At 46.8% G+C, this 16,781-nt stretch overlaps 1 protein-coding gene across 1 annotated transcript in view; it reads right to left on the bottom strand.

The window, feature by feature from the left end:
- IGFBP7 (insulin like growth factor binding protein 7) overlaps window positions 1-16,781 on the bottom strand; it is a 69,862-nt gene that overhangs the window by 4,719 nt on the left and 48,362 nt on the right. Inside the window, exon 2 of the mRNA XM_045815977.2 lies at window positions 5,282-5,391. Coding sequence (XP_045671933.1) covers window positions 5,282-5,391 — 110 coding nt within the window. The remainder of the gene's footprint in view (window positions 1-5,281; window positions 5,392-16,781) is intronic.

The following is a 16,781-nucleotide window of genomic DNA, read 5'->3' as shown; positions in this document are numbered from 1 at the left end:
AATTAGAAACAACCCAACAGAAAAATGGGTAAAGGATATTTGAACAGGCAATTCATAAAATACACACAAATATGAAAATATTCTCTTCAAAATATATAAAGAACTTATACAACTCAACACCCAAAAAAACAAGTAATCCAATTAAAAATGAGCAGAAGACATGAACAGATATTTCTGTAAAGAAGACATACGGATGGCCAACGAACGCATGAAAGATGCTGAACACCACTCATCAGGGAAAACGAATCAAAACTACAATAGATGTCACCGGACACGTGTCAGAATGCCTAAAGTCAAACCCACAAGAAACAAGTGTCAGCAAGGATGTGGAGTAAATGGAACCCTCATGTGCTGCCGGTGGGAATGCAGACTGGTGCGGCCACTGTGGAAAGCAGTACGGAGGCTCCTCAAAAAGTTAAAAATGAACTACCCTATGATCCAGTAATTGCACTACTGGGTATTTACCCCAAAATACAGAAACACTAATTCAAGGGGATGCATGCACCCCATCTTAATTGCAGCATATTTACAATAGTCAAATTATAGAAGCAGCCCAAGTGTGCATTGATAGATGGATAAAGATGTGTGTGTGTATACACACACACACACACACCACACACACACACACACACACACTGGAATATTATTCAGCCATAAAAAGAATGAAATCTTGCCATTTGCAACGACGTGGATGGTATTATGTTAAGTGAAAGAAATCAGAGAAAGACAAATACCATATGATTTCACTTATATGTGGAATTTAAGAAAACAAAGGAACAAAGGGGGAAAAAAAGACCATTGAAACAGACTTTTTTTTTAAAGTAGGTTCCATGCCCAGCATGGAGCCCAACACAGGGCTTGAACTCAAGACTGTGAGATCAAGACCTGAGCTGCAATCAAGAGTCAGATGCTTAACCAACTGCACCACCCAGGCGCCCCTACAGACCCTTAACTACAAAGAACAACCTGATGGTTACCAGAGGGGAGGTGGCTGGGGGAGGATGGGTAAAACAGCAGTAGGGATTAAGGAATGTACTTGTGATGAGCACGGGTGATGTATGGAATTGACCTGAAACTAGTAAACACTGTATGTTAACTATACTGGAATAAAAATAAAATTAGGGGTGCCTGGGTGGCTCAGTTGGTTAAGTGTCTGCCTTTGGCTCAGGTCATGATCTCAGGATCCTGGGATTGAGCCCGGCTTGGGCTCCCTGCTCAACAGAGTCTACTTCTCCCTCTCCTTCCGCACCCCCAACCCCTGCTCGCACTTTCTCTCTCAAATAAATAAAATCTTTTAAGAAATTAAAATTTAAAAAAACAAGATTGCTGATCCACAAAGAAATTTCAATGCTATGGTGTGAAAAAAGATATTCTCAATGTAGTCAAGGAAATTAAAGCAATAATGAATGGATATTTTTGCCCATCATTAACAAAAATTAAAAAGTTAGGCAATATTCAGTGCTGGTGAGGATGCAGGAAATGGCACCCATATACTACTGGGGAGAGTGTGAACTGCTACAATCTATTTAGAAAGTAATCTGAGAATGTCTTAAAACTAGCATGAAACAAATCTTTTGACCTACCTAGTCATGTATCTTTTGGGGGAAACTCCTCTACGGGAAAAAAATAAAAGCACTTGCATATAGGGATATGTATATACTCGTATATTATTTAAGGTGGTCAAAAACTGGAAACAGAAACAATACAGGGATGGTTTAATAATTATGGTACACCCATACTGGAATATCATGTAGTTACTGAGAAGCAGACCTGGAGGGATGCCCTTGAAGTATTTATCGAGAAAAGCAAATTTCACGGTAATATGCTCACTCTATTCCTACCTCGCCGCACATACTGGCGATATGTGTTGGTGCATGGGCACAAGTAAGGGTATAGAAAGATAAAAACCAGGGCAGTCCACACTGGTTATTTCGGGGAGTGGAAGAAGGTGGGAGATTCTGAACTCTTTGTAATTACATCTTTGGAGTGTTTCTCCTAATATTATCATTATCACTTATTATTACTAAATTTAAAAAATTCTTAGAGGTCATGAAAGCCCAAATCTGCAGAAATGTTCAGGCAGGGGGCACCTGGGTGGCTCAGTGGTTTAGGGTCTGCCTTCGGCTAAGGTCATGATCCCAGGGTTCTGGGATCGAGCCCCCATCAGGCCCCCTGCTCTGCGGGAAGCCTGCTTCTCCCTCTCCTACTCCCCCGGCTGGTGTTCCCTCTCTCGCTGTCTCTCTGTCAAATAAATAAATAAAATCTTTAAAAAAAAAAAATTGTTCGGGCAGGAAAAGAATAGGGAGCCTCAGTCTCAGAAACTCCAAGGGTTTGGATGGAATTCTCGGTGTTTTATCTTCTCTGTGAACATCATCTCTGACTTACCTGGGGGCTAAGGCTATTCAGCCTAAAATACGGCTATTTCAGTTCGTTTCCCCATTTGAAAATATTGCTCCTGGAATCTTTATAGGCGAGGGTTTGCTGGGAAAGTACTGGGACTTGTTAACATCCCATGGTAATTACAGGTCAGAAAGTACAGACTACGCACCAACTGTGAAAGCCACTGTAGCCTTCAGTGGCTCAGAGAGAAGGCTCGTTCCCTAAACGTGCTCCGCTGTTGCTAAGAATTCTTAAGAAAGACCTGCAACCTTTGAACTTCAGCTTAACAATTGAGATTCCAATATTCATTTATAATCAAAAAGTATTCTTAACTGTTTGGTTACAGGGACAGTGGGGAGAAAACAAACGGCCTATTTAATTATTCAGGTCGGTGACACGGCCTATAGCAAGAAATATGTTTGGCATTGGGATCTGGTATATACAAAAGAAGAGTGTGACATGACACCCTTACTAAATGTGATCGATGCCTTAAGATATTTTTTCTGTTCTACTTTTTATTTTTAAAGAAAACGCTGGCTGTGATCCCTACATTGAATTGAGGATTTGCTGGCAGGTCACAGGCTGCCTAAAATAACATTGCTTTAGGTCATGCATGTGGCATATTACATTACAAAGGTAGACAAAATTCAGCAGAGCCTGGCAGCCAGGTTCTGCTAGTTTCTGGCAAGTCCTGCCTGCACCCCTCCCTCCTGCCACAAATCCTTGGGGAAGCCCATGGCTCTGCCCCATAGAATCCCAAAAGCTTCAAGGGAAAGATCCCCAAGGCAGATTGTTCCCCTGGTGTGTATGTAGGTTAGCTAGGGGTGGGGCAGAGCAAGGACGGAGGAAATGATCCTCTGCCGGACTGGTCAATACGGTCACACGCTCCGGACGCTTGGGTCACGCTGGCTCCTCACTGCATCATCCCTAGAGAACTGCAACAGAGCTTTTTATGGATATTCTCTGGAAAAGTTGTTCCTCCACTCCACCCTCCGAACAAACCAGGAGCCTCCGCATAGGCAATGGGGAGGAGCAGCAGCTTTTGCCCGAAGGCGCACACCCATGGCTGCATTTCTGCTTGGACTGCTTGCTCCTCGCTCCCCTTTCAAAAACTAATTTACTGAGGTGAAATTTCACTGTCCCTTTTTTTTTTATTTTAAGATTTTATTTATTTATTTGACAGAGAGAGAGCTAGAGAGCACAGGCAGGGGAGCGGCAGGCAGAGGCTGAGGGAGAAGCAGGCCTCCCCGCTGAGCCCAGTATGGGGCTCGATCCCAGGACGTTGGGATCACGACCCAAGCTGAAGGCAGACGCTTAATCATCTGAGCCACGGGGCGCCCCTTCACTGTCCTCTGTAACAGAAGTTACAGCTGGAAAGGTCCGTAGTAACAGAGCTGGTGGTGGTCTGCCCACCCCTACTCCCAGACATTTTTTGCGGTCACCCTGATTTCCACCAGATGGCCATACGGGGGAGCCAGGGGGTGGCAGGTGACCCAACCTGAGTCTGAGTCCTTCTGTGGGATTTACAGGGCAGCAGGGAGAGGGGAAGCCCTTTCTTTCCTCTGGAGTCTTCAAGGGGCGATAATAATGTGAGCCTGGAGCTGCCGGTGACCACGCTGCCTACAGTGCGGAGGCAGCTTTCTGAGGTAGAAGCAAAACAAGAATCAAGAACAGAGTCCTGACCATACTGCGTTCCTGGATCCGGCTGCCCTAGAGGCTGGAATCACCACTCCTCGCCCTCCCTTTCTCTTGCTCGAGGTATTTGAAGAGAGTTTCTACAACTTGCGACATAAAGATTCTGATGGGAGCCAAGATCCTCTGGAATCCCAGAAGTTGGTTCTCTGGTCAGATACCAGCAAACAAAGTAAGAGAGAGCATCTGAGAGCTTGTTGGCGGGTGAACCAGGTATCTGGTGACGCCTTTTCACTTAAACTCTATTTCCTTTTTGTTAGCACAAGTTTGATGACATTTACTCCATAGCATGGTTGTCAGGCTTAATGGAGTCAAAATGCACAAAAAGAGAAATCATGGAAAATAATGTCCAGTATGACCGTGATTGATCTGGCAAATGAGTGTTTTCTTCTCCCTTCTACAGGCTTGCTGGGAAGAGGTTATCCTTCGAATGTGAAGTTACACAAGATAATGCCACGCGAAGGGGATTATTTCCAGGAATAGCCGCTAACATCAACGGAGTGTTAACTATGTATCTGAGAACAAGCCGCGGGATTTTACCTGCATCGCTTGATACAAGCTTCACAAAAATTATATGCTACCTTCATCATACAGAGGAAGAAACTGAGGTTTAGAGCGTTCATTCTCATTCTAGGCGATTTTCCCCCAGCAGACATTTGGCAGTGTCTTGACACACTTTTGACTGTGCACTACTGGGGCTGGTGCCACTGGCACGCAGCCGCTGGAGGCCAGGACACTGCGAAACCCCTCACAGCACAGGGCAGCCCCGCAACAAAGCATTATCTGGGTCAGAACGTGAACGGTGCTCGGAGTAGGAAACCCCAGGCTTAGAAAGCCAGCGACCTGGTTCAGGGACTCACGTTCTTGGCCACTACGCTCTACTGCCTCCGACGGGAACGCACACATTCCTGCACGCACATGCTCACACGCACACACTCGGGGTGGGTTTGGGCGCTCAGCATTATAGTTTTCTAGTTCCTAAGGCTCCATGCTCAGGCACCGACAACGAAAGCAGAGCGGAGACTGTTCTGGAGGTCAGTAAAATCATTCAACAGATGCAGAGGAGGTGTCTGGAAGATGGCCACAAGGCTTCCCTTTTGAGGACAGCAGGGAATAGAAGAGGCTAAAGGTTTTAGATTATTGCCATCACTGCATAGTGAGAGAGGAGCTCCTCAGTCTAGGGGATCTTCCTGAAATCTGTGCCACTGACCTTGTTCCAGATGAGGACAGGGGTTGGGATTCCGATGACCTCACAGCTCAAGTACACCTGGGCGCCAGTGACATTCCAAATGTCCTTGGGGGGTGTCACAATGGAAGGACCTACAAGAGAGAACACAAAGCCAAACACATCTTTTTAAACAGGGTTTAATATTAGTCAGCAGACTAGAAGTAAATACCGGATTCTGTTTATGGGGCTGTCCCCTCTGTGAATTATCTAAAGCAAACTGCAAAAACCAGACTGGCATCCCCCTGCCACCAGCATGATTTTTAAGCTCTGCTTTGGAAATGCATCTATCTAAACAAACAAAAATCAGTAGGAAGAAAAATTTATTGTTTATGAAATTTTCTCCTCGTTTAAATCATGCTTAATAGTTTAAATTTACCAGCTGTTTCGCATTATCTGGGATGTTCCAATTAATATAATGAAATTTAGTTCCAAAATATTTATTTTTCCTTTTTGCTTACCAGATTTCCTTTTTTCCCTTTTTTTATGTAGCAATGCAGGGCTCAAACTCAGGACCCTGAGATCAAGACCTGAGCTGAGATAAAGAGTCAGACACTTAACCAACTGAGGCATCCAGGCACCCTTGTTTACCAGAATTTCTGTTTTTTTGGCAGGGAGGTAATAACCAACTACTTCTTAGGTAATGAAAGAAAAAAAATTTAAGAAGTTATTTGAAAATGTGCTGAGCACTTAGAAAAGATGGCAGCCCTATTTTAAGAAGCCTTAGGATCTAAGATCAACAAGTCAAGGTGATCAGGCAGGAACGACGACTTTCATCTAAGACAGAAATGTAGGGTGCCGTGTGCCCTGGGAGACTGCAAGGAGATAGCTTTGAACAGAAGTGGCCTGGTATCCGGGAGGAAGAGGGCTTTCTCAGTTGGGGGAGGCAGTGGGTAAACTGCAGCAGAGACAGGTCTATTGGGCGTCTTTCCCGGGCTCTTAAGCGTCTAGGTCCCTGGGAGGGGGCACTGCCTACATAGCCTCAGCAGGTATGAGACCACCCAGCGAGAGCCCAGAGTGATACCTGCCCATCCCCCCAATTCTGGAACACCTCTCTAGGCCTGCTCTGTCCCATATATCCCCTCTGGTAAGAAGGTCCTTACAGGACCAACATCAATGGGATGCATCTTTTTTGTTACTAGAGAGGTCCTTGGGTTGGCCAAAACTATGGCCCATGGGCCAAATCGGGCCTGCCGCTTGTTTTTGCCTGGCTCCTAAGACGTCTTTGTGTTTTTAAATGGTTGGGGGAGGAGGATGGATATTTCATGATGGGAAAATCATAGGAGAATCAAATTTCAGTGTCCATAAATTAAGTTTTATTGGAATACAGCCATGCCTCCAGTCTGGCCATTGTGACTGGGGCCATATGGCCTAAAACGTTTACAATGGGGCCCTTTATGGAAGAAGTGTTGACACCTGTTCTAATCAGCCGACCAATGCCTGAACATGATGTCAGGGAAACTCTGACTTCAGTCCTTTACACATCACCTGGTGCTCATGCAAGGAACCCACCTGTGGGTCCAGCTCTGAAATGCAGCATTTTGAAACCGACACAGAGAGAGCTGTGCTTGCTTACTGCTCCTGGGGGGGGTGGGGGGACTGCGGGGGGGGGGGGGCTTCCTAGCATCTGCTCTAGAGGAGACACTCACACCTTCTTCTTAGTGGGTTGTATTTAATATTTCACTTCTGCTCATTCTGAACACCAGGTCTCAAGCATAGGGCCCTTCAGAGACATGGGGGACAATCCACAGAAGAGGGGGGTAGAGCTGTGGGCTGCCCTCCGCACACCCCCTTCCTGGTATGACAGCACCCTACTCCAGACCCAAACCTGGCCCGTCCTCGGTGCTCAGTGCCACTTCCTGGATGAAGGAGTTAATCACTCCCTCCGAATTTCAGCTCTCCACTGCCTTGGGTCTTCCGGCCAAATAAAACGGCTGACCGTGGGGTCATCTTGCATCAGTGTCCTGGGAAAGGGACGACTTCCCCTTTAGGCCTGGAAAATTTTCTGGCATAATCAGCATTCAAAGGACACAAAATCTCCCCTTTTGCAACAGGCTATTTCCAGCACACTAATAATTTTTTGAAACAGAAAGGAAATGACTCCAGCATATAAGATTGTTCCCACTCATCTAAAGTATTAGATGCTGATTTTTTTTCTAATCCCTCGGGGTATTTTTATTTTTTCCCCTTTGTAAGAATGCAAAACAATCAAAGTTCGGAAAGCTCTAAATATATTTTGCGCTTCCTTTCCTCTAAACCGCAGATCTGAAGAGGAAGCATCCATCTTGGCCCCGGTCTTGGCTTTTCAGTTGCAAATGTGCATGTGCTGAGTCTGGCCGTGCTCTGTGTATGTTTCTGGCTCTGTCTCCCCTGCTTCCTACTCTGAACAACACAGGACCCCGCAAAGGGCGGGGCCGGGCGGGGCCTGACTGCATCCCAGCTTCCTCCGGGGTTCTGGGACCCCAGGGGCAGGGGCTACCGCAGAACGGGATCTGGCTGGAATTTGAACTACTTTCGCTCACCTCTCTGCGGGCCTCCGTGTGGCTCTGTCCTCCTTCCCACACACAGACTCGTCAGGATGACCTCAAAGCTCAGGGGATCTCAAGAGATTGTTCCAAGAAGAATACTCTAGTGTTCAGTCGTGGAGGGGCTCGGGAACAAAGCTGCCTCTCATGTATTAAAACCACACAAGGAATGTTAAGACGTTTACTGTGAGGTCTCAGTGCCCGAGCCTTACAACAAACCACTTATTTTAACTTGCATGTGTCTCCCTCCAGTCAGAACGAGTAGCAGAGCCCTTGGTCTTTGTCAGGGGGCACATTCTGGAGAACGCCTGGAAGAATTCCAGCCTGCTTTTCTGTTACAGGCCTTGAAGACATGCTATGAATTCTTCCCGTGGCATAATTTTAAAACTAAGATATTCTGAGTTTTCACACAGTCCAATGTATCACATTTTCTTTTATGATTAGTGCTTTATGTGCCCTGTTAAAAGAAATTTTTGCCTAGCCCAAGGTCATAAAGACCCCGTTTTCTTTTACAAACTTTATGGTTTTATCTTTCACATTTACATCTGTGGCCTGTCTTGAATTGATTTTTGTGTATGCTATGAAGTAGAGGTCAAAGTTCACCCCCCTCCCCCCCCCCCCCCCGCCACCCCCAAGAACATCAACTGCTTTGGCATCATTTGTTGAAAAGGCCATCCTTTTCTCGCTGAATCATAATGGTAAATCCGTTGACCATACATGAGCGAGTCTACTTCTGGATTCTTTACTCTGTTCCGTTGGTCTCTGTGTCTGTCCTTGCACCAATAATGACTATGGTATACTTTAGAAAGGTATTAAAAGTATAGCACTGAACAGAGGGCAGATCCATTACATCCGCTCTCCAACCCTTTCCTTATTCCAAGAAGCATTACATTTCAGGAAGTGCAAGAATTCTTTCAAAACATCTGAAGCCAGAAATATTTTGAATAAAAGCCATCACTAGGAGGTTCCAGATTAGGACAAATCGATCTGTGGGTTCTTCTTTCTCTCTCCCAACCCTTGGAATACATACTAAACCTGAGGTGAATGAGCTGAGTCAATATTTAGACCATTCTAAGAACATACATGATCTCATCAATTCTGCTACCAGCCTATCCCAAGAATTCTACAAGATTCCATACCACACATTCTGTATCACTCACTGAATCTGGTTGAGTTGATGGGTGGAGGAGCAGAGGGGCCATTAGGACCTGTTGCTGTACGACATTTACAAAAGCCCTTGGTTATTTCAAGTCCTCGAACAAACGTCACCTTCAGGAACACAAAGAACACTTGAATAAACAATATCTACACTAGAAAGTGCTGACCTACAGAATGCCCTCTAGGTTTTGATATGTAGTCGCTTGCAAAAGCCAAGTCAGATCAATGAATGATGAGGCTAATATTCAAGAGATCAACAACCTTTGAGCGCCGCTGGAGGCAGGCTGGCTTCAGGCTGACTTCCTGTGTTGGAAGGATCCACAGTTTCAGACTCTTCCTGTTTACGCTGTTCAGGGCTGATACCCACTGGGCCACCTACTGACTAAACTCTGCCTGGTTCTCTGCCACTCACTGGTCTGGAACTGCCCTCAGAGTGTGAAGAGGGAACGGACACACTCGTCATGAAGGCAGAACACAGCGACAGTGTAGAAAGATGAGTGAGGATCCACTGTGAGAGAGAATAAGGGACTTAATGGTGACCCCCAGGGACACCAAGTGGACAGTTTTGTATGGAAGCGAAGGGACAGTGAACATCTTTTGGGCTAACGCGGTGGCAGATCCAACAGCACTGCACTCCCCTCCCTGGATCTAAATCGCCACCACCTGACATAGTCCACTGAGCAGCAGTTTCACCGCCAGCCATCTTCTCGAACTGCATGTCTACCACGCTGTTCAATTCTTGAAGGTTCTGTTCTACCTCAGGAGGGAACTCAGCAAGATGACTCTTAACCAAATAGCTTCTCTTTCCACTCTGCCTTTTTTCCAAGAAGTTCTAAGCAGATCCGTAACTTATTTCTGTTTTTAAGGGTAAAGGAAGTTTTGGTTCATTCTGAGCTTGTTTTCAGGCAGAAAGCTCAAAATCAGTTCTCAAGGCCGGGCCAAGGGTACCAACATTACCGTCTAAATCCTGCTCAGTGTTTGGATTCCATTTAAAACAAGTTGCGAATATTTAAATGTATGGGGACAAGCCCCAGGATAGGTTTGGTTGTTTATCCTTGCTTTGTTCCAGTGAGCACTTCAGGCTGATCAAACATCTGTCTAGCAAACATCCTGTACGGAGAATAACTGACTTGCCCACCACCTGTCGTCCCCTGCCCCCAACTCCATGCGGCAACCAAGCAGCCCACAGCGCTGCGTGGTGGCTGGCAGGGGGCATCTACCCCAACACTTCCCCACCTCAGGGACACTTCTCTTTCTCAGATGACTGGACCCAAATCAGCCTATGCCATTTTTGTTTCTTACCTCTCACAACTCTGTTCTCATCCCATCTCTTTTCATCTTAGCTCTCTAAGTTCATTTTCTTGTCCCCCCCTTTGTAATAACTCTTGCCTAGTGACCTTACATGGACTCTTCTCTTTAATGGGTCTTTGAAGGGAAGGAGGAAAAAGAAGGGAAGGAGGAGGTGGAGGAGAGGCAGAAGACAGCCAGATCCTAAATGAAGTTGTGGCAAGGAAGAAGAAACTCCTAAGTTTGGAAGAAAACTAAAATTCAATTTAATGAGTCCGTGTCATCTTAAAAGTACCTTGGACGAGTTAGACGCCTCCCACGGAATGTCCACCTGGATTGTACATTCTCTTCCTCAGCACCTTTGAATTAACGTCCAGACGAACGACCCTCCGATCACCAAATTAGTTTAGGAATATTCAGTTCTAACCTAGAAAGAGCTACGTTCTTAGAAACCATGAAAAATGTAGAAAAGGAAGAATTGAGGATGGATGGATTTAAATCTGGAATATTTCAATTTGATTCTGAAGATGCTAAGAAGGGCAGTTCTCACAAAACCCAAAAATGTCACAGGAGAAGATCCTGAAGTGGGATTTTTAATTTGACCAACATTTCGATCAAACTGATTTACATGAGGCTGTAGAACGGAGTGAAAATCTGTTATCTCTAAAAAGCATGAAGATGATGTAAAAGAAATATGTGAACAATTTCCTAGACGTTTACAGAGCCTAAAACACTGCCCCGACTTGATCTGAGAGGTCCTCGCCGTGTCACCACAAAAAACCACAAAACAAAAAACAACGTGCTCTTGGAGACAGAACGCTTGATGCTGGATCCTGGGCTGCTGCTGAGAGCCAAGAGACCCCGGGTACAGCAGAAACCAGGACAGGCCCGAGAGTCCTCTCTCTGGGCTTGTCCCATCAGGAATGTGTCCCAGAGCACAGTCATGTGGCATCTTCAACATCCATGAAGTTCTGCGGTTCTGCTGCCTGGCTCTGGTGCTCTCACAGCCCGAAAATCAGCCCAGTGACCTCCCCGCCTACCTAAATGCCATGTAGAGCATGACATCAGCCATAATACACGGCTTGCTAGAATGTAACACCGAGGCCGCTGAGGGCCGGGAAGGTTTCAGAGGAGGTGTAGGCCTTTGGAATGCAGAGGCCTGCGTGACCGCTGGGCCGTAGGAATGCCCGGTGGAGTTGCCTTCCCGCAGCTTTCCTAGCCCAAACAGCCGCCCTGTGATCTAAGAGACTGTCCCTTGGGCCATGTGTAGCAGAACTTGTAGAACACGCAGATTACCGTATCGTATTGTTTCCATAAACAGATCCTCCCGGTTTCAGTAAGACCCCTTACCACACATCACTGCTTGAGAAAGTGATAAGGATTTGTGATTATCCTGAAGGACCAATAAAAGCAGGAGCAAAGAAGAGCAAAGGGTCTTCATCTCTGAGCGTTGACCCCCTTGCCTTCTCCTCTCTTTCAAAAGCAAGGTCTGGAGTCATCTTTCATCCGCTGGTACAGGGATTGCGGGCTTTTCCTGGCAAATGTACATGACTCAGGGCAAAGTTCACTCTCCCAGGAATGAATACAATGAGCTTCTAAAGGTTTTGACTGTTACCTAGTGAGCCAATTTCTTAATCTGAAAGAGCTGCATAGAAGATGTTGGGAGAGGTCATGTTCTGAAGCTGAATATATTCCCCTGGAAAATAGTCAAAAGTCAAATTTTCCCCAGTAGTCAATTTTTGTCCCATTTCATTGACATTACATTCAATCACGTCTTTTCTTCTTCGTTGCTTTCATTTCCCTCATCATCTCTTCCATTCTCACCCTACAAATGCGCTTTTCTTACTTCTACCCAAACTCGTTCCCATGCTCACCCACCATTACATGCTCATTATTACTTTGAAGCTTTACTTACGATGATGTGCGGGCCTACCTGGGACGTCCTGCCTCGCATCCGTTATCTACGCCCTATCCTTTATTTGAAGCTCTATGGCTGAAGCACCGCCCTCCTTTGGCATTAATGTGTAACTCAAAGATTCCCACTTACTTCTCCTCTGAAATCCTGTCGCGTTCATGGTTAGTGCCATATAGCTTAACGCATCCCTGTTCTCTCATGTTTACCCCCCAAGCAGGGCTAACTGAAGATGCCAGTGCCCAGATGGAATCAGCACTAAGCCAGAAACTCCGGACTCAGATGGTCTTTGTGTTCACTGGAAGGAGAGAAAGCCCAGATTATATGCAGTGGGTAAAGGGCAGCAATAAATTCGGAACATAACGGAATTAGCCACACAGAAGTGAGTAGATGGCCACTGTCCTGAAAATGCACCTGTGTATCACCTGACCACAGTGATGCTAGAACCACTTCTTTACCAGCTGGCAGACTGGTTATCATGGTTTTCTTTAATCCTCCACTCGACTTTCTCTTGCCATAAGCAATGTTTCTTGGCTACTGCCCACTCACTAACCTGTTTGTATATGATCAGGGGATGCAAATTAATTTGTATATATTAGTCATGAAGTCCCACCAAGAAGGGTAGGTCTGCCAAGGGGAAAGGACCATCAATCATCCTCACATGAAGAAACCAGATTTCTGCATCATGTTGGGTTATATGATGGACATTATAGCTCTGAGTACTTCTCAACATGGCTAAGGCAGCTCTGCATTACAGTAGGTTTGCAAACCATGCTCACCTTGACTCTTAAAGATGCTGAGTCTTGGAACAGTTCATACACTGTATGTGCATTCATACCAAAAAAGGAGGGTTTAAAGAAGAGCTGTGATACCACATAAGGAGATGAAGAGTTCAGACACCTTGGCAAAAATCCCCAGATTAGATTCTGATAACACATTGAAGGGAAAAACACTACACAAAAGTACAAACTAGGAAAAGAATAGTAGGAAGGCACTAGGGCCAAGAGGGGGAAGGGGATGAAACACGTGAAAACTTCCTGATATTAAATAAGGGGAAGCAGTAGTTCTATGGCTAATTAAAGAGCAGAGCCATCTGCCAAGGCAAATCATTTTGGGAACTTCCAGAGGTGGGGTGATGTAGCAGCTGGACCTGGATATGGGAAATCTAGCATACAGTCTCAAGGGTGCCAGCGGAGGACAGCAAGGGCAGGGAGAAAAAGTACTAAATCTCAAACAGCATAGACTGGCTTTCATTTCAGGGTTTTAGTTTAAGGCAAAGTCATCTGATTATGGAAGCTACTGTTAGTCATTTACACTTTAGTGTGAACGAAGACCCAATAGTTTATAATGATGGGGCCCTATCAAACACTACTGGGGGCAAAAGTATGTAACAATTACCTCCTCTCCTCCAAATATAATCTACTGGGATGGGATGGGGGGATGCTGAACAGTTTAGACTAAGAACAAAATGCTGGGGAGGTGACACACTGTATAGTGAGCTTGGAGCATGGTCCTTGGAATCAGGGATTCTGTTCTACCACTTCAAGTAATGTGACACTGCTCCAGTTATTTAACTTGTCTCAGTTTGTTCATCTTGAAATCGGGTAACAAAATCATTAGATTATTGGAAGGATCAAAAAAGATACAGCAATGAGCCTGGTACCTGGGGCACGGGGTAAACAGTAAGTATTACAACATAAATTCCTTATGACTGGGGCTGATAAAAACCATTTATTCAGAAAGAGGACAACACACCTCTTGGGACGTGGGATGACTAGGGAAAGGAAATGGCATCTGAGTAGGCCCTGAAGTTCAGAAGTAGGACTTCTGTCAAGGCAGTTCCCGCCTTGAGGGAGGCCGGGAAACAGCCGCCTGCAGGCAGAAGAGCGCGCTGCGCAGAAGGACAGCACGGAGAGCGGGTGTGGGGCACTGTGGGAGGTGGGGGACATGCGGCTCTGCGGTCTAGCACGTCACTGAACGTCGGAGAGGCGGGATTCAAGTGGCATTTCAGGAGTTGGTTCGGGAGGCCTTTGCAGGAGGATTAGGACAGGGTGGGGGTTGGGGGCTAAGTCAAGGTTGTAGCAATGGGAACAGACAGGAGAGTGGCAGCTGGAGAGAGGATTCAGGAGGAACTAGCGTCATCTGTCCGGTAACTGACTGGATGTGGGGAAGTGGGGGCTGAGTCCAAAGCTGCAGGGCTGAGAGAAGGCTCCCACCCATGAGCGGGAGCAGGATGCCCGTCTGGGGAAGGCGCTGGATTGGAGAAGGGGGAAGGATGGATTTGGGTTTAAATTTGCTGAAGTTGAGGTACCATCTGGGCATGGAGGTCTGAACGCTATGGAAAGAAGAAAGGATGCAGACTGTGGGGACCAACAGTGGCAAGGTCAATACCGGCTATTTTACATTTTAGCCCTGGGAAGGCTAGGTAGTAGGTTCCTTTGTATAGAAGGAAGGCAGCCTTGCTCTCCCTCCCATGGGCAGCTTTTGGGCGAGAATTAGCTGGCTGCTGACCATGTGACCACCCCCACCCCACCCAAGGCAGAGAAGTAGACAGCTAAGGTACAGGTTAGCCATGAGCCACTCTGAAAGCAGACTGTCCAATGACAGAACCCCGGTGACGGCATACACAGATCCTGTGAATTACATTTCCTGACTCCTAGTTCCATCTGGGTTTTAATGAGACACCCCATTACGGCTCTAATCTTCAATGCTGAAAATCTTCCTGGAGTGTTATTAGTTCCCCCAACTTTTTTAACTGTAGTAGATACCCTAGTATTCACAAGGCATTCTATGATGACTGTGAATCTTGCAGTGTCTTGAAATTTTCACTGTAAGTCTGACCATGGAACATGAATAGAAAATTCCTTCTTACAATCTGCTGCTTACAAACAAATCTTACTTTGACAATGTTTTCTTATTCTTTCCCCCTAACTTGGGTCTCGCACAAGAAGGAGTTGGGTACTGACCAAAGGGTGTGACCCCAGGGGGTGACTGCCACCCACAGGTGATTCTGGTACACGTGGGATGGGGTGACCTTTGGAGGGACCCTGCATGGAGGGTTCAGATGTGTAAGGTGGGGCGATCACTGTGGTAGCCACGTGATAGGTGAGCTAACCTGGGCTGTGTCAGCAACAAGGGATGAGTTCATTTATTCAGCAGAGCTCACACGGAAGTTGGAATACCTCCTACCACCAAACTACCAGACTGACTGATGTCCATACACGTTAAATTAGCGGGCTGGATTTTTATCTAGTTGGAGCATATGGAAGAACTGACTTTATAGGGAGTACCCTAGTCATGTGGGTGTATCTTGTTAACATGGTCTTGGAAATGCTTTTTCTCTACGTTTCACGGGCCTGTCCTGTCTGGACTATGACTCACCTTAAATCCAACATATGAACAATGCTGGTTGCTTATTCTTATTCCATAACCACAGAAGTGGGTGGGGAAGTTTCCACAAGGGGGCTCTTCTTTGCCACCTGATTCTGGGATTCCTAGAAACCTAGACAGTGAGCTCCCCCAGGACGCTTCCCCTTTGAGTCCCTGCCCACTCCCTGCCCCCTCCATACACACCCAGAGCCTGGCATTGTCAGGTATCAGGAAACGTTTCCTGAACCAAGGAGTGAGAAAAAGTCTCTTGGAGCTTGGAGGTCACCCACCCTCAAAGCTTCATCTTTGCCCACAGGCCCTGCTACCATCTGGTCCGTCCCAAAGAAATAGATGTTCTTGAACCCTGCCATTAGCTCCGCTCTATCCAAGAAGAGGTGGACACTGTAGGAGTCCCAGCAAATCCCTCCAGCCAGGCTGACCACTCTGGAAGCAGCCTGCGGAAACAGACAGGCCAGCTTCGAGTCACTCCTTCAGACTAGGAGTTACCAAAAGCATAGACCTGTTCCGTCTCCACAGGTGATCTTGCAGAGGGGGGGCTGCAGAGAGCCGTGCAGCCACACGGGGTGAGCTCCAGCCACCGGGACCAGCCTCAAGAAGGCTCCCGGCTTGCAGCGCCTTCCCCGGTGGTTGGTTGCTTACCTTAGCCGCATACTGGACCCCCCCTGCCCCCCATGAAGAGTCAGCACCCACGCCCGGGCCCCGCTCCCAGAGCTTCTCATTGGTCCGGGCGTGGGGTCTGGCCCTGGTATTTGTAGAAAACTCCCCAGGCAGAAGTGCTCAGTTACAACACAGCTTCAGATGATGAGCAAGACAAACAGGAAGGTGGGAAGTGAGAGAAGAGGCCAGGAGGACAGACTTGAAGACAGAACACTTCCAAGTCTCTTCAGGGAGAGGCCAAGGACCCCTGGGAGGTGCAAGTGTTGGGGGAGGAGAGAGAAAACTCTGGGGAGCCGGTTCTGGTGAAGGGCACGCAAACCAGATAGTAGGGACACTACTGCTATGGTTACTACCGTCCCAGCTGTACTTGAGGGGTGGGGTGGGGTGGACGATGGGCCGTGTCTAAAGCTTCATCAGAAGCTCCGAGTTGCCCTGGCTCCTAGCAGTTCTCCTTCTGTGTCATTTTCCTAAAATAAAGCAGCTGGTTCTCAGCCCTGCCCCTGCCCCTCTGCTGCCTCCTAACTCCTACCCTTCCCGGCAAAGCCCTTAGCTGTGG

This window comes from Ursus americanus, chromosome 8, assembly GCF_024610735.1.
Source record: "Ursus americanus isolate L20-20 chromosome 8, mUrsAme1.1.p, whole genome shotgun sequence".
In the NCBI taxonomy this organism is placed as follows: Eukaryota; Metazoa; Chordata; class Mammalia; order Carnivora; family Ursidae; genus Ursus; species Ursus americanus.
The sequence above is the reverse complement of the archived record's forward strand: the minus strand, read 5'-3'. Positions and strand labels throughout refer to the sequence as shown.